This window comes from Durio zibethinus, chromosome 14 (genome assembly GCF_047325235.1).
Source record: "Durio zibethinus cultivar Kanyao isolate XHJ-2024 chromosome 14, ASM4732523v1, whole genome shotgun sequence".
Taxonomy (NCBI): Eukaryota; Viridiplantae; Streptophyta; class Magnoliopsida; order Malvales; family Malvaceae; genus Durio; species Durio zibethinus.
The window spans coordinates 1,908,896-1,935,431 of NC_143175.1; the positions used below are offsets into that span (position 1 = coordinate 1,908,896).

Consider the following 26,536-nt stretch of genomic DNA (forward strand, 5'->3'; position numbering starts at 1 on the left):
AAATTGCATTGTGATTTGTGACCTTTATAATAAGAGAATGAAATCTTGCCATCACTAATTTCCAAAACTCACAAGGGTTTATTTGTAAAAATGATAAAATTCAAGGGGTGTAAGTAGAGTTTATCATTTTTGGAATTTAGATTTTCACAAACTTCAATTTCCTTCTATGGCAGTAAATTCTACAATGACAGAAGTTATTAGTATGGTATTTTTTCCTTGTACTTTTCAAATGAGGACAAAATTTGAAGCTAAAATCAATTGCATCCTTTAGTCAAACAATAAGGAAAAGCATAGGAAAGTACTCCATACAAACTTTCCCATTCTATTACATTTTATAAAATATCTTTAAAATAAATTATTATATTTTATAATTAAAGTAAAGTTAAAATTACTTAAAAAATTTAAAATTTTTTATATTTTTAAAATTTATACAAAATTAGAAAATTGGCATGTACTCAATAAAAAAAATAAAATAAGTTAGTAAATTAAACAAATAACCTTTTTTTCTTTGCCAGGAACTGCTTTTGTAGTTCAAGTGTAACGAATATTAGTTGTAATAACAAAACTTAACAATTGGTATGTTTGTTACACTTTGCTTGGGGACATCCAAATTTTCCTCGTACAAATTTACGTCCACCCATGTTGATGTCTAGCGAGGTGGCCTGCGAGTCGTTTGGAGTTCGTTGTGCTCTCTCTTCACCATTTTACTTCTTCTATATATGTAAAATTAACATAAAACAAGTGTTTTTCTCTTGTGAAAGGACAGAGCTTCTCTGGTTTGCAAAGATATGGCGAAAGAGTTATCAAAGCATGCCATGGAAACAGTGGCTAAGAGGGCACCTCTCACTGCACAGAGGAAAGTCAGGAGTGATCTTGATATTAAGCTTCCAAAACCCTGTAATTTTCTATCTCTCCCTTTTCTCTCTTCGAAATTAACTCTTTTTTTTTTTCTATTTGTTTCTGTTTATTTCTTGTAATGGTCGTTCAATTTCAAGTTCCATTACCCTTTGATTGTTGGGTTAGATTGAAGCTTCTGTATGAATGAGTTGTTTCTGTTTTTATCAATATTGGCAATAGTCTGCTACTTTAAGAAACAGACCTATCTCTGGAAACCTCGACTGATCATCTGATCCTAGCTAGGGGACATAAAAAATTGGGAAAGTTAAGGTTTTTTAAGACAGTTTAATAGGTTTGGAGTTTGGGATTTGAAATAGAGGTCTTGATTTTTTGAGGGAAAAGTGTGAATTTATGCCTCAGAAGCTTTCCATCACAATATATTTTGAAATTGTTATTGCTTAGATGAACTTGAACTGCGGATTAGCAAAAAATCAGTAGACTGAGGGAAGAATTGGGGATTGAATCTCATTATTATTGCCAACTGTGAGAGCAAAAGCAAAAAAAAAAAAACAAAAAGAAAGGTAGATTAATTACTGTTAAAGAAGGTGGGATTTTCTGAATGTTTTTAAGAATGGAATTTGAGCATTTTGGTATCAGTGGGATTGATACTTATCCTGGAAGCTCTATTTTGAGGAGGACCCCAACTTGATCAATAAATTAAACAAAAAATTACACTGCATAAAGGGCTAAAATTTTTCTAAATATCCTCTTCTGTGTTTCTTTAGACTTGGCTCGAGCCATGGCTGCACCTGATGTGGATAATGTGAATGGAACATGGGGCCACAAGCATTGTGACATGTCTGTGCTTCAGCAGCATGCTGCCTTCTTCGACGAGAATGGTGATGGTATAATCTACCCTTGGGAGACACTAAGAGGTGTGTCACATGCAACTGAAAGTTCCCTTTTCATTTTCTGGGAAAGGAGCAAGCAATAAATTGAAGGACAAATAGCAGTTGAATTACAGTTTATAACCCAAAGTTTTACTGAATCAAAAAGCCATCAGCGTACCATCAGGTTTTGGAACTTGAATTATTGGATTGAGATGGTATGAAAATATTAACTTAATATAATCCAGAGACTAAACTTTGGTTATTAATTGGCTTTCTGCGGTTAAATAATGAAGAATTATGCTTGGGTCCATTAATGTCTTGGTAGGATGCTAAGACTAAGTAGAAATGGAGGAGGCTTGAATAGAGGATTATATATATACAATATTGAGTCAGATTCAACTAGGTGCAGATGAATTCAATTGGACTTAGCTGGACCTCTTCCTCTTATTGGGGCGTTCATAATAAATCCAAGCTCTAATATTCAACAGGGTTAGGCTTGTTATCCATTTGATTTTGTTTGAACAAGATATCATCATAGTGGTTATTTGAAAATCATTTATGTCAAGTTCGCTGGTTGTTACAAGTCACAACTCATAAGTCCTTTAACTTTCCTATGTTTAAAGGATTTCGTGCTATTGGTTTCAATCTGATTGCCGCTTTCATCTTCACTATCATTGTTCATGTGACTATGAGCTATCCTACTCTTCCTGTAAGAACTGGAATTTGTCTTTCCCACTTCAAAGCTGCTTGTTTCACTGTTTCAGCAACTTATTATACTTTGTCTTCCTACAGACATGGATACCCTCACCTTTCTTCCCAATATACATACTAAACATACATAAGGCAAGGCATGGAAGTGATTCAGGAACCTATGATACAGAGGGAAGGTAAGATGATTGGTCCATGACATCAATGTGCATGATGACAACTTCTTCTTGATCTTTTCCTCTTTTTTTCTGTCTTTCTATTTTTTCCTCTTGAAGTGAAAAATGAGCTTCAAAATTTGGTTTAATAAAGCAAAAGAAAAGTGTAAAATGAAGTCCAAAGTTCCAGGAACTGTTATTCAAATGTCATCATTTTGAAATGAAAACATTTGAGATGAATTTAATTCCTTTCTACCACCATGGTTGCAATCAGCATCATGAATATATGCTTTCCAAGTTTGTGCCATGTGAAATTTGTTCTAAAAGTGGCTGGTTATGCTTACCTACTTATATTCATTTTTTTCTATCAATAACTAAATATAATATAGCAAATCCTTGTTTATGGATATAGTCCCCTTGATAGTGCTTATTTAGTCACAAATGTGAAGATAAAATTCATTGTCAACTTAAACATATTACTTGCAGGTTCATTCCAGCAAATATGGAGAATATATTCAGCAAATATGCTTGCACAGTGCCTGATAAGCTCTCATTGAGGGAGCTGTGGTGCATGACTGAGGCAAATCGCAGTGCATTTGATTTCTATGGCTGGTAACTTTTTGTTTCAAACCTGCTTTTTTGTACACTCAAATGTCAGTTTACACGAAGCACAGCATGCTGAAACATTTTTCTTTCAATTTATTTGCTGCTGTAGGATTGCAAGCAAGTTTGAATGGGGTGTTCTGTACATCCTTGCAAAAGATGAAAAAGGATTCTTATCAAAGGAAGCTGTGAGACGATGTTTTGATGGAAGCTTATTTGAATATTGTGCCAAGATGCAAAAGGATGCGGCTTATTAGATGAGATGATGCTTCAAGAGAGCTTATAGTCAGAAGACAATGCCCTACATATAATTGCTAAAGTAGCAATTATCTTAATCTATGATATGAATTAGTAGCTTTGAAGGGTTGAAAGCTTTGTCTACAATACACATCTAAATTTTACATGCAGTTCTTTTCTTGATGAAGGTGAGATATGTTATCATATTTTTCTTTGTTATTATAATGAAATATTCATGCATTGCATTATCCTGTTGTACAGAACAAGTCCATAAACATAAATATTGATAAAATTCCGAACCTAATTACACTTAGGAAAAAATGATGTTGTTACTAAATCCTAAACTACATCTTCAAGAACCAAAAATTGTAACGGCAACGTCGCCTAATGCCTAGACGAACTCTGTCAAAAAATCCATCTCATAAGCTCACTAATGGGCTGATGAGCTTAAAGCAATGTGTTCTTGCTTCTTCTTTGGGACATAATAATGAAATGATGTAGCACCAAAATTCTCTTTACAGGTTAATAGTCTTAACATGATGTGCTGCAATAGATAGTTTCCCTTGAGGACTAATAGTTTCTCCCTAGTCCCTAGAGACTTACTATGAGTTATGATATGCAGTCCAGCAGGGTAGGATCAATTTTACTGCCTAAGCTGCTCTTCTCTCGATTCCATTTCCTGGTTGATTCTTTGTTCTCTGCCTTGCCTCTATTCTCCTCAAGGTCCAATTACAAATTTGAGGGTGCGTAGTTTCGTCCACTCCATAAAGAAAACATATATTACATGTTTTGACAATGCAAACTGCATTATTGATAAATAGGGAAATCATTTAAAATTTTTTGTAATTTAAATTTGATTTCCTAAGAACTTATTATAGTCTGAAGTAGATTTATTTGAACCTGGCTTTATCTATTATGATTTCATTTATTATTACCGTGGATGGACTTCTTCTGGAGAACAGGACCAGCTAACTCTGTTACTCTTAGGTGCTCAAAGGTTTCAATTACTCTTATGAGAAAAAAGGAGAAAAGGAGTTTCAGTTGCTATTATCATCTGAAAAAGATTTGCATTTGAGCAGAGTTTTAAAGGAGAAAATTATCACACTGCAAAGGTCTCAATTTTGCTCATGCCTCTAGATATTTAAGTAGTAATGCTAAAATGACATGAAACAATATTTTCCTTCAAGTATATATATGTGTGTGTGTGTATACATACATATATATATATATATATGTACTTTCCTTCAAGTGATGATAGTTTCATTGACGGAATTATGCTTCATCTAGGAAAGCAAGGGCAGAACTAACTAACTTTCTTAATTAGTCACTCTGCTGCTCTTTCTGTTGATGACTCCATTGCTGAATTTTCATTGTTGCTTTGCTCTTCCTCCTTTGAATCATCTGTGGACGCTTCGTTCTCAGCCTGCCTTGGGGTGTTCTCAAAGTCTAGTATCAGATTTGAGGATGACTCTTCTGTTGCTGCAATTTCTTCCTCCTGAGAAAGCATGGATTTTTCTGTCAGACTTCTGTAATCTTATAATTTTTTACGCTTATGGGACAGACGAATTTTATCTAGGAGATCATGGACTAAACATACCATATAGTTAAGTATGCATTCGATGTGAGCAACAAATAATCCTCCACATTCTTCACAAAAATAAATGTGATCTTTTGGAAGTCTTTCTTTTTCGCAGATTTCACAATAATACTCTCCTGAATCATCTTCTACAAAACAATCTCTCAGGGTGAGGGGGTGGATATGACATTTAGATTTGATGAAATGCGGGATTAAGACACATGCTAGATGAAAATTGAGACAGCACAATATGCAGCGATAGAAAGGCACACCACCAAGAGAGTACTTGCATCCATTACATATGGTAAGAGGATGCCCGTGATCTCCCATGAAGAGTTCCTGGCATTCTGTTCCAAAATAGAAAAGAGGATGCTCGCGAAGCTTGGATTCTAAGGCTCGCCTTAGGGAATTGGCACATGAAATATGGAGGTAGAATTCATACTGCTCACAATTATAGACGATGTCATACTTATCAAACGAGACACGCAGGCAAGACAGCCTGCATAAGGGCTTTTATTGACAACGGGGTGCAGGGGGTGCTCTGGATGAATTAACGAGAGTTGGATCTCCCTGGGAAATCCAAGACAAGATTCATGAAGAAAATAATGACAACGAATGCACCAATGGATTGGACCCGAAAGTAGTAGGAAGCAAATGCTGCACTTAAAATTTTTTTGGGGTTTGAGACTGAAATTGAGGAAGCAGAGCTCATGATCTTGGCTGAAAAGGCACAACTTTGATTCTCTGCCCATCTCTTTTCGCCTTTGACTCTTGCTATTAGGCGTTTTTATGGTAGCACATTTCACATCAACAATGAAACTACACAGGTAGCATACGTACATAAGCCCAACCGAGAAGTCTCTACATTCCTCACATATAAATGGCTCACTACCAGCAAAGAGCTTGAGAGGATGTTGGGTGTGAAGAGGGTGTAGCAGTCCATAGGACAATTTGGCGCATGTTTTGTGCAAGTAGTATTCGCAACTTTCACAGCCATAGCCTTCCCCATTAATTTCCAAATTGCAAGCCTTACAGAGAAGATCTTCCTTCTTTTCAATTACCTCATAGTAGTTTAGGGGATGTTGATGAGTAACATGTTCAATTTGCCTCTGAAAGGAAGAGGATTAAGTCAAGGGCAACAGCATATTTTGGTCTTAGGGGATTTGGTCGGCAATGAAAGGCTTTATCAGTAGTAGAAGATTTTGGTTTTCGCTTTTAAATCCAAGGTTTTCTTGAGATTTTTTTGTAAAAACTAATTGGATAGGAAGGAAAAGGGAATCAAGTAGATTTTTTTGGTGAAATTTGGTGACAATTCGGTGCCAATGGACGGCGGATGAAAGTGGATTAAGGCAGTTGCAACGGAAGAAGTTCATTGGATTCTGAGTTATCTATTATTAATATGATAATAGTTCAAATCAAATCAGATTTAATTTATTTTTTAAATAATATATAAAATTATGAAAATTTAAAATATAATTTGAATCAAAACCGAATTTTTATGTAATATGATCCTATTTAAATTGAATTTTATTGATTTGATTTGGTTTATTGATTTTTAAAATATTTTTGTTTTTATATATTATTTTAATATAATTTTTAATATATTTAAATATAAAATAATTATTTTATGTTATAAAAATTTAAAAAATATATAAAATTAATAAAAATATATAATTTAGTTCGGTTCAATTTTTATAAAATTTTTTGATTTTTTATTTAATATCCAAAATTAATTAAAATAAAAAATAAACATTATAATTTTGAATCGACTTTTTATTTTCTCGATTTTTTTTTTTTTTTTTTTGCCTTTAGTCCAGTATTGTTCTTGGATGCTGTTGAATTTACGGAGAGAAGTTAGAAAAAATAAGAGAAGAGAGAGAAGATGGAAGAATGTGAAGAATAAAAAAAAATTGGCTATTTAAGTAAGTTTGAAGCACTACCATTTTGAGACAGAAAGAAAGAAGGCTTGTCTAGGGCCTAATCCAAGTTTCTGACTCGTGCTCCAATCTGTAAATACTACGAATTTAAAGAAGAGTCTTAAATTTCACATCGAACATAATATGATGGTCATTGGGGTATATAAGGGTTCACATCACCTCCGTCTTGTGAGGCACTTTTTGTAGGATAAAACCGTGAGGTCAGGGGGCCAGAGCGGACAATACCTCACAAGGGTGTGAACCGTGGCGGAAGGCTGATTCTGGGACGCCAGAAGGGTGAATGCCCGGGTCCCGGAGTCGCGCGGGTTCGGAGCTTGAGTCTCGACCCGTGACAAGTGGTATCAGAGCCAGCCCTAAACCGTTCGATCCACGCCAAATACCTTGAGAGAAGTAGGCAGGGTGATCAGCCTCCATGACGAGGGCGTCACAAGGTTGGATGCGGGAGAATGTCACGGACTTAAGGAAGAGTCCTGAATCCCACATTGAACATAATAGGAGGGTCACTGGGGTATATAAGGGTTCACACCACCTCCGTCTTGTGAGGTGCCTTTTGTAAGATAAAACCGTGAGGTCAGGGGACCAGAGCGGATAATACCTCACAAGGGTGTGAACCGTGACGGAAGGCTGATCTGGGACGCCAGAAGGGTGAATGCCTGGGTCCCGAAGTCGCGCGGGTTCGAAACTTGAGTCTCGACCCGTGACACAAACACCTGCCTTGTATATATATATATATTCAATTATTTTTAGTTTTTATTTTATATTATTTTCTTTAAGCTTTTATTAATTTCTTGTTATCTTATTTATTTCAATTTTTTCTTTTACTTATCTATTTATTTTAAATGTTTAGATTTTCGAATTAGGAATGTGTTTTAATTATTTGATAAGTAGATGAAAAGTGTATATACGGTAAATTATAATTGATAAATTAAGTATATTCTATTCTCATAATGTTATTTATAAAAAATTTTAACAATAAATGAAAATTATTTTGATGATGGAATTCTGGAAAATCATTATTGGTTGTTGATTTTTAAGAATTTTTCATGTGAGAGTTTTTTTTTTTTTTTTTTTTTTGTAATTTAGCTTGATTGACGAAAAATTTATAATAAAAATTTCAAAAAATTTTGATATTTATTTTCAAATGAGAATAAACAAAATAAAAAATTTAAAATACACAAAAATTACACCAATTATAGAATTCTTAAAATTCAAGATTGGTTGATTTTTTAAGAAATTTCTAAATGAGAGATTTTAAAAAAATTAGACAAATAAATGAAAATTTTAGATAAAAATTTCCATGACAAAAATTGATATTTATTTTTAAGAAAAAGAATAAAATTAGAAAATTAGAATAATGGAAATTGAAGAATTAAATAACAAACTTTTTTTTCCAAAAAATATTAAAATAAATTTGACGAAGAAACTTCTTGAAGAAAACAATTGAGATTTTTTAATATTTTTGAAATGAAAAAAAGTTTTTCAAAAATTTTTTCAAATAGGAGAAAAACTTAAAAATTCTTTATAATATTTTAATAATAAATTAAAAATAAAAAATCATTTTAATCAAGATAATTTTTAGAATAATTTAAAATTAATTGATACTATTTTATGATGAGTGTTGTAGGGGTGTTAAAACATTTATTATATATAACTAAACTCTCAAACGTAATTTTAATAAATAAATTAATTTTATTCTTTTAAGTAATTTTAGTTAACTTAAGACATCTTTAAAAGAATAGAATTGTTTGGTGACAAATCACAGTTAAATAAAAAAAAATGGTGACAACTCTTAAATTTATATCTAACGATCAAGTTGTTGAACTTTTACGTTATGACATATAGTAATCTTTTTTGAATTTATTGATTGGTTAGTGTTTAATGTTATGCAATAAATTTTGGTTTTTTTGGTAAACCCTTACATTTGATCTAAGTTTAAGTATCAATGAAATTTAATTAAGGGAGTTAACTATTACGTAAATTGAGACTAACCTTTTCATTGTGAACCAATATCCCTTTTAGTTCCATCCTTTTGTTAGCAATCTCTGGTTTGTCAAAATTCTTTTCTGTTCGTTGATTCGAAAACATTTCTTCTGTAGGTTCAACCTAATAATAGTGTAAGCACAAAGTTTAATATTCATGGTTTCATCCAAATTCAACTAGGAAAAAAAATTGTTATAATACACTCAACATGAATTTGCTCATACAATTAATTAAAGGACTATAATTTATTTGCTCGTGTCTTACCTCAGGAATGACACAATCAATATGTCCAATATAAGTGCATTCTTTGCAAAAATAAACATGATGTTCTGCATTCCTTTCTGTCTCGCACATATCACAGTAATAATCTCCCGAATCATCTTCAACAAAAAGATTTTTAAGCACAAGTGGATGCAAGTGACGTTTGTGTTTAACAATTAGAGGTAGTTGAATACACTCAACATCTATATAGAAATCACACTTTATGCAGCCGAAGAAAGAATCATCGCAATCTTTATAACAAGCATCACAAGATATATTACTGGTAATGCTCTTCCCCAAATGTAGAAGATGGTAAGGATGGCAATTGTGCTTTATAGCCCGAGTTCGGTACTTAGTACATGAAACGTGCATGTTAACATCACATTGATTACAGTAGAAGCTGATACCCTTGACTTCTTCCTTACAAGCACTGCATCTGTGAGAAGAACCCTTATGGATCAGTCGAGGGAGAAGAATATGTTGTGGGTGAAATGGACTTTGAAGTACTTGTCTTGGCATGTCATTTACACATGATTCATGAATGACAAATCGACGAGGAATGCATGTATAGATTAGAATATCATGGAGTTTCTGTTTGCATGCCATGCACTTGGGCTTTTCTAGCTTCCATAGATACTTAAAAATTTCTTTACCCAACACCGTCTTCAGCAAAGAAAACTTGCAGCGGGTCAGTTGATGATTGTGGCTGAAATGATGAATTGTGGTTTTAATTCGCCTCCCTTCCTGTAAGGCCTCGTGGTTAGCTAGCTCACAATCATTTGAAATAGTGACAGCGCATCTGAAATCAAGGTTGAATGTACAATTCATGCAACTGTAACTGAATGAAAATGCCCGCAATATTGCACATCGGTCACACACAATCACGTTGCCCAGAGTGAATCTTAGCGGGTGGGGGTGAAAAGCATCTCTTTGCATTTGAGGGGGCAATTCAGCACATGATTTGTGCATATCAAACATGTTACATTTTTCACAAACATATGCTGGACCACAAATGATATCCAGGCACCCAAAGCAACTCATAGTATTGTTCTCCTTACCCACCTCTATAAAGGTCAAGTCGTGGTTGTGAAGAAAATGTTTGAACTCCATGTTATGTTTATAGGACAAAAAAAAAGGTAGAACAATGAAAGAGTGAGCGCAGTAACTGCAAGTTGAAGAGTTCTTGAACAAAGAAAATTTATTGTTTTTAACCTCTTTTCCTTCAACGAGGATTGCTTTTTATTTAATTTTCAAACATGACTTTAAGTAAATCTTAATTAGTTTAGGAATCAATCTAAAAGTTTACAATTGAAAGATAATAAATTTTTAAAAATTTTGCTTTTTCTATCTAATTTTGAGTGCTTGCTTGAGGAATTTTATTTGGTTGGAGTGCATTTGACCAACAATTTTTTTTATTACAATATAGTGCAATTAGTCAATTATAAAAAAAATAATTTTTAAGAATTCACTATTTATAAGCATGTTTGCATAATATTTTAATGGATAGTATGCAATTTTGAATTGTGATAAATTAATTATAGTGCAATAATATTTAAATTGAACCATAAAATGCACAAGTAATAAAAATAAACTCCATCTATCTGCGTAAATATACAATTTTCATTATATACCAACAAAGATATATAAAAGGGCATTATTGCTAGTCATGGTGCTAGCTTTATCCTTTCGGACATTAATAAATCTATTTGTCTTAGAAAAAATATATAAAAGAGCTAACTATATCTAATATAGTTATTAGTTACTAATTAGTAAACTTTTAACTTGTAAATATTTATCCAAAAAATTATGGAATAAAATTAAATGTTTGAATAGTAATTACTTTCCAAAAATAAATAAAATTCATATAAAGTTTTATATACCTACATTACATGCTATAAATCACCCAATACAACTTTTTCTTTTGGAGAAAAGAAAAAAAATTGCATATGATCACTTTTCTACATGACAAGCAAGCACATGATTACCTTTACACCAAGCAAATGTGTAGTTAGAAAATGATAGTGACAATGAAATAATGAGTATAAATTAAAGATTGTAATTCGAAGGTAACAATAACAACTTTATAGTATTTAGCTTATTCATCAAGAATTGACTTGAATATTTGGGTCAATTGTACGTGTGTGTGTGTGTGGTTCAATGAATGATTTTAATATTTTTTTTCTCCAAAACAAAAGAAATTGCGTTTCCACCAAGTGAAGCACAAATTCCTGCCTTAGGCTAGTAGATATGTCACGGGTCGAGACTTAAGCTTTGAATTCGTGCGGTTTCGACACCCGAGCATCTACTCATCCGGCGTCTTAGATCAGCCTAACCATCACGGTTCACACCCTTGTGAGATATTGTCCGCTCTGACCCCCTGACCTCACGATTTTATCCTATAAAAAGAATCTCATAAGACAGAGGTGGTGTGAACCCTTTTATACTCCAGTAACCCTCCTATTATGTTCGATGTGAGATTCATGACTTCTCTTTAGATCCGTGACAGATATACTTTGCTCGACAGATACAACAATTTGCATAAAGATAACTTCTCTTTCTTTTATTTCTTATACCTTTTTTTATTATTATTTTTTTAAAAGTTGAAGTTATTGGTTAAAGATTAAATCCTGATAATTGAAATCTAAATGAATATATATTCTTCACTAGATTCCGATTTATTAAGAAATTTTATACTAGGGATAGATGTCAATAAATTGCTGATAGCTTCAATCAAAGGAAAGTAACATATTCTAAAAATCCAATTATTCCTTACCATTGCTTTACTCATACAAGATATGATTCCTATTTCTGTACAAAGTGCAGGAATCTTATCCAACAAGGACCTTTGTTTAAGTGTACAGCTCAACAACTAAACTTTTGAGAGTAACATATAGTGGGATAATAAGGTTACCCTTCATCAATTTCTATACAAGCAGACTTACTCTTGGGATATTAACATATTAATTATCTTTTTAATTTCCTCCCACAAAGTAATATTGTAATCCTATAAATTCATCATTTGTCATAATTAAAGGTAATTAATTATGTTGTATTAAGGAATAAATCATTTGTTTTTTTTAAAGATACAATGAAATTTAATGTTTGAATTCTTTTTCTCCAAAAAAAAAAAAATTTCCTGCCTTGAGCTAGTAGAGGAACTTTAATTATCTTTTTAATTTCCTCCCACAAAGCAATATTGCAATCCTATAAATTCATCATTTGTCGTAATTAAAGGTAATCAATTACGTTGTATTAAGGAATAAATCATTTTTTTTTTTTTTTGAGATACAATGAAATTTAATGTTTGAATTCTTCTTCTCCAAAAGGAAAAAAAAAAAAAAAAACAAATTCCTGCCTTGAGCTAGTAGAGGTACTTTTCTTGACATATATATATATATATATATATATATATAAACAATTCCCATAATTAATATACTTAGATCCCTTGCTTTTAACTCCCCTTAACTTTCGGTGAGTTTCAATAGTTTGATTGTTTTTGAAGTTCTGGTCGTGAGATCGATTGACTTTAATCTATAAATTGCTCATAACTTTGACCAAAAGAAAGTGTTATAAATATATATATATATATATATATATATATATTCTCTAAGGGCCCAATTATTCTTTGATGCCTCACTGAAGCAAGATGCTTCTAAGTTCTTTGGAGTTGTATTAATTACAAAATGCAAAATATTGGTCCAATGCAAGAGATGGCTCAAATGTTAACATTGGGGAGGACATCATGTGCAGGAATCCAAGATACCTTACATCCACCAATTTCAAGCCCCCGAGCATTTTTTTGATCAGTCCTTTATTACTATTTAATTGTGTATGTGATTTAGAGATATTATTTACAATTATCGGCTTGAAGTTTATATTTATAATTTTAAAATTTAATTCAATTGGTTCATATAATTATATAATTTAAATTTTAACACATTCAATCTCTTTTTTTATCTCTAAATTATAATCTCATATGCAAAAAAAAAAAAAAAAACTTATATCTATAAATATTTCACATATCTAATTTATATGCTTTTCTTTTTTAGTTTCATCAACTCATAGTTCACGCTAAGTTGGAATTGTAAAATGTGCATTTAAAATTCTTAATATCACTAAATATTAATTTCATAATTAATATTAGGAAAGTTAAAGGTTTTTCTAACACAGTTCAATAGTTTTGGAGGTTGGGGATTTGAAATAGAGGTCTTGGTTTTTCTAGGGAAAACTGTGTAGTTATACCTCATAATCTTTCTATCACAACATTCTTTTCAATTGTCATTGCATAGATGGGCTCGGACTGCAGATTAGCAAATAATCAGTAGATCGAAGGAAGAATTGGGGCTTGAATCTTACTATTGTTGCCAAAATGTGGGAGCAAAATAAAAAAAAAAAATGTTGGATTAATTTCTGATGTTTTCAAGAATGGAATTTGAACATGTTGGTATCAGTGGGACTGATATTCATCCTGGAAAGCTGCTCTGTTTTTAGGGCTAACCTCAATTTGATCAATAAATTAAAAAAAGTTTACACTGCATGAAGGACAAAATTTTACTAAATCTACTCTTCTGTGTTTCTTCAGACTTGGCTGGAGCCATGGCTGCACCTGATGTGGATTATTAAAGTGAATGGAACATGAGGCCACAAGCATTGCAACATGTCTTTGCTTCAGCAGCATGCTGCCTTCTTCGACCAGAATGGTGATGGTATAATTTACCCTTGGGAGACACTAAGAGGTGTGTGACATGCAACTGAAAGCTCCCTTTTCATTTTCTGGGAAAAGAGCAAGCACTATATTGAAGGATGAATAGCAGTTGAATTACAAATTATAACCCAAAGATTTACTGAATCAAAAAGCCATTAGCTTACTATCAAGTCTTGGAACTTGAATTATTGGGATTGAGATGGTGCGAAGATATTAACTTAATATAATCCGGAGACTAAACTTTGGTTATTAATTGGCTTTCTGAGGTCAAATAATGAAGAATTTTGCTTGGGTCCATTAATGTCTTGGTAGGATGTTAAGCCTAAGTAGAAATGGAAGAGGCTGGAATAGAGGATCATATATATACACTATTGAGTCAGATTCAACTAGGTGCCGATGAATTCAGTTGGACTTAGCTGGGCCTTTTCCTATTATTGGGGCATTAATAATCAATCCAAACTCTAAAATTCAACAGGATTAGGCTTTTTATCTATTTGATTTTGTTTGAACAGGATCCCATCATAGTTGTCATTTGAAAATCATTCATGTCAAGTTCGCTGGTTGTTACAATTCAGAAGTCACAACTCATAAGTCCTTTAACTTTCCTATGTTTAAAGGATTTTGTGCTATCGGTTTCAATCTGATTGCCGCTTTCATCTTCACTATCATTGTTCATTTGACTATTAGCTATCCTACTCTTCCTGTAAGAACTAGAATTTGTCTTTTCCAGTTCAAAGCTGTTTGGTCCACTGTTTCAGCAACTTATTATACTTTGTCTTCCTACAGACATGGATACCCTCACCTTTCTTCCCAATATACATACTAAACATACATAAGGCAAGTCATGGAAGTGATTCAGGAACCTATGATACAAAGGGAAGGTAAGATGATTGGTCCATGACAGCAATGTGCATGAAGACAACTTCTTCTTGATCTTTTCCTCTTTTTTTCTGTCTTTCTATTTTTTTCCTTCTTAAAGTGAAAAATGAGCTTCAAAATTTGGCTTAATAGAGCAAAAGAAAAGTGTAAAATGAAGTCCAAAGTTCCAGGAACTGTTATTCAAATGTCATCATTTTGAAATGGAAACATTTGAGATGAATTTTATTCCTTTCTACCACCATGGTTGCAATCAGCATCATGAATATATGCTTTCCAAGTTTGTGCCATATGAAATCTGTTCTAAAAGTGGCTGGTTATGCTTTCCTACTTATATTCATTTTTTTCTATCAATAACTAAATATAATATAGCAAATCCTTGTTTATGGATATAGTCCCCTTGATAGTGCTTATTTAGTCACAAATGTGAAGTTAAAATTCATTGTCAACTTAAATATATTACTTGCAGGTTCATTCCAGCAAATATGGAGAGTACATTCAGCAAATATGCTTGCACAGTGCCTGATAAGCTCTCATTAAGGGAGCTGTGGTGCATGACTGAGGCAAATCGCAGTGCATTTGATTTCTATGGCTGGTAACTTTTTGTCTCAAACCTGCTTTTTTGTACACTTGAATGTTGGTTTACACGAAGCACAGCATGCTGAAGCATTTTTCTTTCAATTTATTTGCTGCTGTAGGATTGCAAGGAAGTTTGAATGGGGTGTTCTGTACATCCTTGCAAAAGATGAAAAAGGATTCTTATCAAAGGAAGCTGTGAGACGATGTTTTGATGGAAGCTTATTTGAATATTGCACCAAGATGCAAAAGGATGCGGCTTATTAGATGAGATGATGCTTCAAGAGAGCTTATAGTCAGAAGACAAAGCCCTACATATAATTGCTAAAGTAGCAATTATCTTAATCTATGATTTGAATTAGCAGCTTTGAAGGGTTGAAAGCTTTGGTCTACAACACACATCTAAATTTTACATGCAGTTCTTTTCTTGATGAAGGTGAGATATGTTATCATATTTTTCTTTGTTATTATAATGAAATATTCATGCATTGCATTCTCCTGTTGAACAGAACAAGTCCATGAACGTAAATATGGATAAAATTCCTAACCTAATTACAGTTAGGAAAAAGTGATGTTGTTACTAAACCCTAAACTATGTCTTCAAGAACCAAAAATTGTAACAGCAACGTCACATAATGCCTAGACAATCTCTGTCAAAAAATCCATCTCATAAGCTCACTAATGGGCTGATGTGCTTAAAGCAATGTGTTCTTGCTTCTTCTTTGGGACATAATAATGAAATGACGTAGCACCAAAATTCTCTTTACAGATTAATAGTCTTAACATGATGTGCTGCAATAGATAGTTTCTCTTGCGCACTAATAATTTCTCCCTAGTCCCTAGAGAGTTACTATGAGTTATGATATCCAGTCCAGCAGCATAGGATCAATTTTGCTGCCTAAGCTGCTCTTCTGTTGATTCCATTTCCTGGTTGATTCTTTGTTCTCTGCCTTGCCTCTATTCTCCTCAAGGTCCAATTCCAAATTTGAGGGTGCATAGTTTCTTCCACTCCATAAAGAAAACATATATTACATGTTTTGACAATGCAAACTGCATTATTGATAAATAGGGAAATCATTTAAAAGTTTTTGTAATTTAAAGTTGATTTCCTAAGAACTTATTATAGTCTGAAGTAGATTTATTTGTACCTGGCTTTATCTATTATGATTTCATTTATTATTACTGTGGCTGGACTTCTTCTGGAGAACAGGACCAGCTAACTCTGTTACTCTTAGGTACTCAAAGGTTTCAATTACTCTTATGAGAAAAAGGAGAAAAAGGAGTTTCAGTTGCTATTATCATCTGAAAAAGATATGCATTTGAACAGAGTTTTAAAGGAGAAAATTATCACACTCCAAAGGTCTCAATTTTGCTCATGCCTCTAGATATTTAAGTAGTAATGCTAACATGACATGAAACAATATTTTCCTTCATATATATATATATATATATGCACTTTCCTTCAAGTGATAATAGTTTCATTGATGGAATTATGCTTCATCTAGGAAAGCAAGGGTAGAACTAATTAACTTTCTTAATTAGTCACTCTGCTGCTCTTCTGTTGATGCCTCCATTGCTGAATTTTCACTGTTGCTTTGCTCTTCTTCCTTTGAATCATCTGTGGACACTTCGTTCTCAGCCTGCCTTGAGGTGTTCTCAAAGTCTAGTATCAGATTTGAGGATGACTTTTCTGCTGCTGCCATTTCTTCCTCCTGAAAAAGCATGGATTTTTCTGTCAGACTTCTTTAATCTTATAATTTTTTACGCTTATGGGACAGACGAATTCTAGGAGATCATGGACTAAACATACCATATAGTTAAGCACGCATTCAATGTGAGCAACAAATAATCCTCCACATTCTTCACAAAAATAAATGTGATCTTTTGGAAGTCTTTCTTCTTCGCAAATATCACAATAATACTCTCCTGAATCATCTTCTACAAAACAATCTCGAAGGGTGAGGGGGTGGATGTGACATTTAGATTTGATGAAATGCGGGATTAAGACACATGCTAGATGGAAATTGAGACAGCACAATATGCAGCGATAGAAAGGCACACCACTAAGAGAGTACTTGCATCCATTACATATGGTAAGAGGATGCCCGTGATCTCCCATGAAGAGTTCCTGGCATTCTGTTCCAAAATAGAAAAGAGGATGCTTGTGAAGCTTGGATTCTAAGGCTCGCCTTAGGGAATTGGCACATGAAAGATGGAGGTAGAATTCACACTCCTCACAGTTATAGACGATGTCATACTTATCAAACGAGACACGGCAGGCAAGACAGCCTGCGTAACGGCTTTTATTGACAATGGGGTGCAGGGGATGCTCTGGATGAATTAACGAGAGTTGGATCTCCCTTGGAAATCCAAGACAAGATTCATGAAGAAAATAATGACAACGAATGCAATACTGGATTGGACCCGAAAGTAGTAGGAAGCAAATGCTGCACTTAAAATCTTTTTGGGGTTTGAGACTGAAATTGAGGAAGTAGAGCTCATGATCTTGGCTGAAAAGGCACAACTTTGATTCTCTGCCCATCTCTTTTCGCCTTTGACTCTCGTTATCATGCGTTTTTATGGTAGCACATTTCACATCAACAATGAAACTACACAGGTAGCATACGTACATAAACCCAACCGAGAAGTCTCTACATTCCTCACATAGGAATGGCTCACTACCAGCAAAGAGCTTGAGAGGATGTTGGGTGTGAAGAGGGTGTAGCACTTCATAGGACAATTTGGCGCATGTTTTGTGCAAGTAGTATTCGCAACTTTCACAGCCATAGCCTTCCCCATTAATTTCCAAATTGCAAGCCTTACAGAGAAGATCTTCCTTCTTTTCAATTACCTCATAGTAGTTTAGGGAATGTTGATGAGTAAAATGTTCAATCTGCCTCTGAACGGAAGAAGAAATGACAGGGTGAACATAACTTTTTTTTTATTTTTACAAACACTTTGACATCTGATAAACAATTTTGCCATTTTTATAAGTGCCCCATACTGTAAATTGGTCCTGTATGTATCATATAAATTGAGGTACTATGCAATATTGTTAGTTTTTTCACCTACCTCAAGATCATGTTTTTGAGATTCTTCATTGCCCTTCTCTGCTTCCTCTTGTTGAATCAGTTCTGGCTTCAAAACTTTGCTATCCACCTAGCCAAATTAAGGTTGAATCATGGTCAAAATTTGTACTTACAAAACCAGGAGATTGAGGATATATACTCTATACTAATTAAATCACCAAATCGAAAAGAAGTAGATTACCCTTGAAAGAGAGTAAGTCTTTACCTTATTAAGTGCACATTGAATATGAGCAATATATGTGCAATTTTTACAGCAATATATGGGATGTTTCGGTTTTCTTTCTTCCTCGCAGATATCACAAAAATATTCTCCAGAATCATCTTCTCTAAATCGGTTGACGAGTATAAGAGTATGCCTATGATATTTATGTATGACAGAAGGAAGAATTTCAAGACATTTTAAATGAAAATTAAAATCACATTGCACGCAACGATAAAACCTGTTTTGGATGTATTTGGCACCGATATTCTTATCACACATGTTACATTGGTATGTAACATTGGGATGTTTTATTTCAAAGTAACTGAGACCGTGGTCATGGATCTCATGTTTTAGGCTGGGTTGGAGTCTAGAGCAAAAAACATGAAGGCTGAATTGACACTTTTGACAACGATAGGCTTCACCCACGATTTCGTCTTTACAGGCATTGCAACAAGGCTTGGAGTTGTTGAACTTCATAGCTGGCTGTATGTAAAGAGGGTGTGATGTATGAAAGGGATGTCCCAAGATTTTGGTGGGTATGTTGCTCAAGCATGTTTCATGAATGTAGAACTTTTCGAAACATTCAAAACAGCCATAACACATTCCTGATAGATGCTTCTCACACCAACCACAACTGCGGTGTTTCTTTCCAACTTTTCTGTAATTGAATATACCCGTCAAGCGATCTCTGTGGACGAAATGATCGATTTTTCGGCATCTGCTATCAGATCTTCTGCTTTCCTTTTTCCCCAGTACTGTCTCATCATGAGTACTGTGAGCAGCGCATGAGACATCAATTTCCAAATTGCAATCATTGCAATGATATCTGTGGCCTCGAGAGAGAGTGAAACATTTGTCGCAGATGAAATCGATGACAGCGAAGTACAGGGTAAGGGGGTGTTGGGAATGGAAAGAGTGTGAAATCTGAGGAGGCAGTTGCTGTTCAGCACAAGCTGAGTGCAGCCAGAAGTTGCAGGTTTCACAATTATAAGCCCACCGATCAATTTTCTGATTGCATTTATCACAACTTGCGTCTTGATTGTTGTAATGATCAAACAAGAAGTAGTGTTTATGTAGGAAAGGTTTGATGTCCATGTCTATTTCTCAAAACAAAGAGATTGCTAGAAAGATAAGAGCAAAGAGGAATTGGGACAACTACAAGGGATGGACGCAATTGAAGGTAATTCTTATGGGTGAGCCAAAGGATATATGCGGGCTGCATGTATAGTAGTCCTTTAATTTATTGAAAGACATAGAATATATTAAAACTTGAGCATTTTGTCTAGAGTTTAAAATGAAATAATACAAGTAACTGCTTTAATAGATGTAAGGTCTAGAATTTTTTTTAATTCCTTTTTTTTTTCAAGATTTTGTTCGGGAATTGTTCACTTTTAATTTATATAAAAAATTAACAATAAATTTATCAATTTTATCAATAAATAAAGTTTTTTAAAAATTTTTTTGAGGGTGTTCAAAGAATTTTTTTTTCAAATATTCTTATTTTTTAATTTTTAGTTGTACATAAACACCTTATCTTTACTTCTGCATCCTCCTTTGCTTTTTCATTGACCAATTGTCAAAAAAAAAAAATGTAAGTTATATTACATATATAGAACAACGATTTCTTGAGTGATGGAAACATGTAGGCTATATACTAGTTCTATGCACACCTAGAATATGGGTAAATGTTAATTTATTATTAAGATAAATTTTATAAAGAAAAAAATTAAAAAATGCAATTACTTGAACATTGGAGAAGTAAGAAAAAAGAAATGCACACAGTTATTTAACATTGAGAAAAAAAAAGCTATAATATCGATTAGTTTTAAAATATTTAAAATCAATTCCTAAACTTAAATACCTTAAAACTATTTTTTATTTTATTTTTTAAAATTTTAAATATTTTTAATTGAATTGCTATCACTTGTGACATCAATTCAGTCATGGATTAAAATATTATAAATATAAACACTATAAACTTGATAATGGTAGATTAATAAACTGGGGTCTCATCTAGAGATATCCAATATTGAAAATTGGACTCGTTGAATAGAAATTCCTTTCTTTCTCTTACAAAACACAGCGTAGAAGGAAAGAATTTGTGTTCAACGAGTCCAATTTTTAATATTGGATATATTATCAATTTTTTTTTTTTGGAAAGAAAGGAAAGGAGAGAATAAAGGAAGGAAATGTTTAAACTTTAGATACATCACATATCATTGTTAATTTGGTGAGCCATATTCAAGAAACATTGCTTTTCCATAAAGCGTAAAATTACTGATAATTAATATTGCTTTAACAATTTTGTATATTTTTTAGATGTTAAACAATTCAATTATCTGTGTTAGGAGCCGTGCTGAGCATCCAGTCTAGCTTGTCTCCACGGCCAATATAAAAAAATGTGTTTTTAATAAAATTACTAGTAAAAAAAATTATAATTATTATCAAGTATTATAAAATTATAAATACAAAAAAATTATAATAATAATAATCAAGTATTATATTTATATATAAAAAAATCATTGAATAATTAAACAAATAAATTAAAATATAACTAGACAAATTTAACATAAAATTAAATCAAATTCACACATAATAAAACTTAAACTTAAGATTTCAAAATTATAAGATGTCTTCTTTATCACTAAAATAAGGAAAATATATGTTTATATATATTTATTTATTTATGTAAACCTATTTTTTTTATAAAAACAAGTCATAATTGTGGATAAAAAAAATATAAATATTAAAAATTAAATCTAAAATATAATGAATAATAATTCTTAAAATAATTATATGAATCAATTAAGCTAAATTAATTGAATTCATTATTTATGTTTTATTGAATTCTATTTTTTAAGTCATCCACTTGTGAATTTTATAATATTTAATTGTAATTTTATTACTGTAATCTAGCTGGTATGTGGCAGCACGATTTTTTTATCACTTGGTTTCTCAAAATTAACGTTGTTGTCCACCGGTTAATGTTATTAGTTACAGAAAATGACAAATTATAATGTTATATATAATAAGTTTTTGTAAGGAGAGTTTTTACGATGTTGTCTAAAATTATTCTAGTAAGTAAAATTTTTTTGTCAATAAATAAATATTTTTACTAAAATTTAAAAAATATATTAATTATTGACTATATAATTTACTAAAAAATAATATTATAAATAAAATTTCAATTAATAATGTCATAACGTCTAGATCCGGGGATCTATCGCTAGACATTGACTTAAGGGAGTCGCCACCAATCTTTTTTATCTAGGTGTGATTGGCCACCTAAGGAATCTGTCCTTTTAGGGAACACCTAAGTTTAAGGGTCCCTAAAAGAATAGGTTCAGGTCTACTAACCAGAACAGAGTTCGGGAGTTCGGTTACGTGTGAGGAAGGTTATAGCACCCCCACAACGCCCATCAAAAGATGGTACCAGCTTAAATTTGTGTTATCCGAAAGCCTTAAAATTTTACCAAGTAATTAATTATTGGAAATTTTTCTCAATTGACTCTAATACTTTTAGCAGAAAATTGAGAAAATTCCCTCACCTCAAGAGTATGCAAGAAAAACTACTGTTTCACTTACAGAGGCTCCGTCGTCGGATTATTTAAAGAAAAAAACAAAATCAAAATTAAGATAGAAAGGAAGGAAAGAATGATTTTTTTTGTAGGAAAAATTGATACTTTCAACTTTTCCCCAAAAATATTTTTTTTGAAAATTTATTTTTCTTTTAAGAAAAATTGATACTTTCAACTTTTCCCTAAAAATATTTTTTGGAAATTTATTCTTAAGGAAAATTGATACTTTCAACTTTTCCCCAAAAATGTTTTTTTGAAATTTTATTTTTAAGGAAAATTGATACTTTCAACTTTTTCCTAAAAATCTTTTTTTTTTGAAATTTTGTTTTTAAGGAAAATTGATACTTTCAACTTTTCCCCAAAAATGTTTTTTTGAAATTTTATTTTTAAGGAAAATTGATACTTTCAACTTTTCCCTAAAAATATTTTTTTTGGAACTTTTGATTTTTTATTTAAAGAAAAAATAGAATAATAAAATAAATAAAAAAAGAAAAGTAAAACAAAAAATAAAAATAAAATAAAGATAAAAAGAATATTAAATAAACCTAATCTAATAAATAAAAATAATAATAAATAAAAAAACAAATAAAAAAAAATTCAAAAAAAAAAAAACTGGAGCCGCTCGGCTATCGGCTCGGCTCGGCTCGACTCAAGGAAGAAAAAACGGCTCAGGGGAGCGGCTTGGAGGTTCGGCTCGGCTCGGCTCAGCTTGGAGGAGGGCTGGCACGCGCCAGTCAGAAAGCGGGTCGACGTCCGGGTCGGGTCGGGTTCGGCAAAATGCGCGGATCCTCTGGGTTACTTAAGGCCAAAACGACGTCGTTTTGGGAGGGTATAAAAGGCAATCCCCTTCGTTTTTTCGACAGAACGCTCCTCCCTTTCTCTCTCTTCTTCCCTTTTTCTCTCCCTTCTCTCTAAAAACCGAAGAACACCGGTGCCGGATTCTGGAAAATGTGACCGGAATCTGGAAATTTCGTCGGAAGTTGGCCGGAAGATTGCCGGTTTCTGGGATTCTTCGTCGAAAACTGGGCTGGTCGCTGGAAACTTCAATGTTCGCCGGAATTGTTGCCGAAAAATTCAAATTTCGCCGGAATTTTCGCCGGAATCTGGAAATTTCCCAGAAATTTCCAGAAAAATTTTTTCGCCAGAAATTTCTAAAAAATTTTTTCTCACTCCCAGAACACTCCTAAACTTTTCCTAGCTTCCTATACGCCTCCTTTTCTCTCAAATCAGTAGCTTTGCTTACTGTTTTCTGTGTGTTTTCATTATGTTCCAGGAGGTGCTTTATATAGGGATTGATCAGGAGTTTCTGATCAATCCCAATTCCCCTTTGGACGGGAATTCAATCTTTGAATCTAGTCTGGACTCTTCTGATTGAATTCCCACTCCCAGTGGGATTCTTCAACTTTCAATCCTAGCCCTCCAAAATAAAAATCAAAATAAAAAAAAACTAGATAATTAGAGAAGATAAATCAGCAGATATTATAGGATAAATAATAATAATAAAAAAATATATCAGATATATAATTAGATAAGTAAAAATACAAAAATGAATAAAATAAAAAAGATAAAAAATATATATATATACATAAATAATAAAATACACATAAATATTAACAATAAATAAATAAATAAATATATACATATATTAATACATAATAATAATAATAAATAATACAATACATAAAATACAAAAGAAGAAGAAAAGAGAAAAAAAAATACAAGATAAAATTGAATTGGGCTTACCCATTTGGGCCAGGCCCAATTGATCTGGGCCGGACCCAATTGGGTGTCTACAAATAAAATGAAATATAATAAAGAGATGTAGGCACCAAATCCTCCAAAGCCTTTTTCTTTAAAAATTTGGTAATTAAGGTCGCTAAAACGTCAATTAACGTTAAACATTGACTTTGCTCATCTTTTCTGCCTCAATCAAAAGGGTGAAAATGTGGGCAAGGCTACCATTTCATTAATATTATTGCTACCATAAATTAACAAGGTGTTGTCATGAATTAATCATATTGAGACTTTCTTTTTACTAGAACTAATAAAACTCCATTTAGTTATCATTTTTATTTTTAATAAAAAATAAAGAACAGAAATAGAAAATAAACTAAAAAAAATTCTCGTCAATTAAACAAAGTGTAAGAGATTCTGTATATAATAAGTGAAATTATTTCTTACACATTTTTCACTTTATTTTCTAGTCTTTACTGTTTATGGAATGCTTTATATGATTTATTTCCACCAGTCTTATAATTTGTATTTGTGGAAACTGATAGCATTGAGGTCCTGAACAAGTTGTGCTCTGATCTATTGGGTTATTTTTTCCTATTTTATAAGAGAAAAACTGTTCTGATTCTTTATTGGAAGATTGAAAATTCTAAACCCTCCAAGTACATTGTCTATAGAATGTATTATAAGCTCTTGTTCAGTATTTAATGTAGAATCTGTTATTGTTATACCATCTTTGTGTTGGGCTAAAAGCTTCAAATCCAATCACATTAGCGGAAGTGAAATCAAACAATAAATCAAACATACAAAAGACAACAATTTAAGGTGGTTCGGCTCAATCAACCTATATCCACGGATGAGAAACAAGATCCATTAGTTGTAGAAAATTACAAACATACATCAAATCATCAACCTCACTCAACAATCGATACTCATAAAACACTCTCAATCTTCTCTAGTCCTATGAAGTATTCTCAACCTAAATAAACACAAACCCAAACCCTTGTGCACCCTTTCAATATAACCAAACACATGTTCCCATACATCATACCTATGTGAACTCTCTCAATCTCCTTTAGTCCACTCACAAACAAACATACGCACCACTTGTTGGGGAACACCACAGCTCTGATACCATTTGTTGGGCTAAAAGACTCCAATCCAATTACATTAGCGGAAGCGAAATCAAACACACAAGAGAAGATGATTGTGAGACTTTTATTGCAGGTGGAGCCAAGCATGTCTAGCATGAAGATAGATGATTGATGGAATTTGAGTGAAGGTGGAGATTGTTAGGAATATTGACTCAAATCCCATAAGAGATTTGTTTGAGATTTGTTAGATATTGCTTGATGGACAAGAAGACTTGCAAAGGAAGAATTCTAAAAGAAAGATGATTCTTAATAGGTAAGTTTGACTTGCAAGAAAAGAATTCTAAAAGGAAAAGAATTCTTAATAGGCAAGTTTGACTTACAAGAGAAGAATTCTAAGAGGAAAGGGATTCTTAATGGGCAAGTTTGTATGGTTATAAATAGGTGAAGTCTCTACAGGGTTAAATATGAGAAAAAGATGTAAGAGAGTTGTAAAGTTTTGTGGGATAGACATCCCATAGGAGTATTGGGGCTCTACGTCTTATGGGTGTGTATGTTTGTTTGTGAGTGGATTAGAGGAGATTGAGAGGGTCCACATAGGTATGATGTATGGGAGCATATGGGTATGTGTTTGGTTATATTGAAAGGGTGCACAAATCTCTTATGGGATTTGAGTCAATATTCTCAACAATCTCCACCTTGACTCAAATTTCATCAATCATCTATTTTCATGCTAGACATGCTTGGCTTCACCTACAATAAAAATCTCACAATAATCTTCTCTTATGTGTTTGATTTATTATTTGATTTTGCTTCCGCTGATGTGATTAGATTGGAGGCTTTTAGCCCAACACTTTGATGTGATTTGATTCGAGTTAAGTAGTAAGGAGAGAGTTAGAGGTAGGCTGAAAATTGCGTTGGCAGTGGTAATAAGAAAAAAAAAGTGCATATTCACTTGTTTTAGAAATGGATTCATGCATGAATGCACTATATAGAGTTGTCTAGCTGCAGCACGATAAAAGTTTTTGATTCATAGAATTTCACTACATAATTTTCTTTGAATTCGATTGCTGTAGGATATAAATGTTAGTAAGTCTTGTATTGTTATAAATATATTTAGAATGAGTTCTCTTACTATATTCAATCATGTTTTTCACCGCATAACCAGTTTTAATTCAATGTTTCAATTGCAAAAGAAAATGTAAAAGCAAAGTGGATCATGATTCCGACGGAATGATTCATTGGAATTGAAGAATCTGCAAAGCATTTTTAATATGAGCACTTTTAGCCTCTTATGGGAATTTAATGTGTTGTAGAACACCATATGTCATGATAGAAAGAACTTATTTTCCCTCCTTTTTAGTTTTTAATTTTTCGTTCGATTATATTAAGATTCTACTCTTTTTTTTTTTTGGTATCAGAAATGGCATTGAAAGCATCCAAAAAATATGTGAAGGAGATATTAGAACTATTCAAACAAGGTACACCGGAACTTGTTCTTACT

At 32.6% G+C, this 26,536-nt stretch overlaps 3 protein-coding genes and 1 pseudogene across 5 annotated transcripts; 2 read left to right on the forward strand and 2 right to left on the reverse strand.

Moving 5' to 3' along the window:
* Positions 1-529: 529 nt before the first annotated feature.
* LOC111294192 (peroxygenase-like) lies at positions 530-3,636 on the forward strand. 2 transcript variants are annotated; one of them, XM_089743117.1, is made up of 6 exons: positions 637-897; positions 1,623-1,772; positions 2,351-2,436; positions 2,520-2,614; positions 3,077-3,202; positions 3,306-3,636. In XM_089743117.1, exons 1-6 carry the CDS (start codon positions 789-791, stop codon positions 3,448-3,450), a joined length of 711 nt encoding a protein of 236 aa, XP_089599243.1. In that variant the 5' UTR covers positions 637-788; the 3' UTR covers positions 3,451-3,636. The 2 variants fall into 2 exon arrangements, with proteins under 2 accessions (XP_022743151.1, XP_089599243.1); XM_022887416.2 differs by lacking the exons at positions 1,623-1,772; positions 2,351-2,436 and having other exon boundaries at positions 530-897.
* A 185-nt stretch (positions 3,637-3,821) lies between these two features.
* On the reverse strand, positions 3,822-9,277 carry LOC111294621 (uncharacterized). Its single transcript, XM_089742939.1, has 6 exons — positions 9,188-9,277; positions 8,933-9,046; positions 5,847-6,115; positions 5,282-5,505; positions 5,028-5,155; positions 3,822-4,925 (listed from the first exon to the last, which is right to left on the reverse strand). Exons 1-6 carry the CDS (start codon positions 9,275-9,277, stop codon positions 4,755-4,757), a joined length of 996 nt encoding a protein of 331 aa, XP_089599065.1. The 3' UTR covers positions 3,822-4,754.
* Positions 9,278-9,471: 194 nt separating this feature from the next.
* Positions 9,472-16,185, forward strand: LOC111294623 (peroxygenase-like; annotated as a pseudogene). Its single transcript, XR_016327273.1, has 6 exons — positions 9,472-9,496; positions 13,810-13,920; positions 14,507-14,592; positions 14,676-14,770; positions 15,235-15,360; positions 15,464-16,185. The product of XR_016327273.1 is annotated as a peroxygenase-like (transcript).
* A 520-nt stretch (positions 16,186-16,705) lies between these two features.
* LOC111294624 (uncharacterized) lies at positions 16,706-19,838 on the reverse strand. The gene is made up of 4 exons (XM_022888044.2): positions 18,636-19,838; positions 18,414-18,500; positions 17,152-18,240; positions 16,706-17,053 (listed from the first exon to the last, which is right to left on the reverse strand). The coding sequence occupies exons 1-4, from the start codon at positions 19,725-19,727 to the stop codon at positions 16,880-16,882; spliced, it is 2,442 nt and encodes an 813-aa protein (XP_022743779.2). The 5' UTR covers positions 19,728-19,838; the 3' UTR covers positions 16,706-16,879.
* Between the last annotated feature and the right edge of the window lie 6,698 nt (positions 19,839-26,536).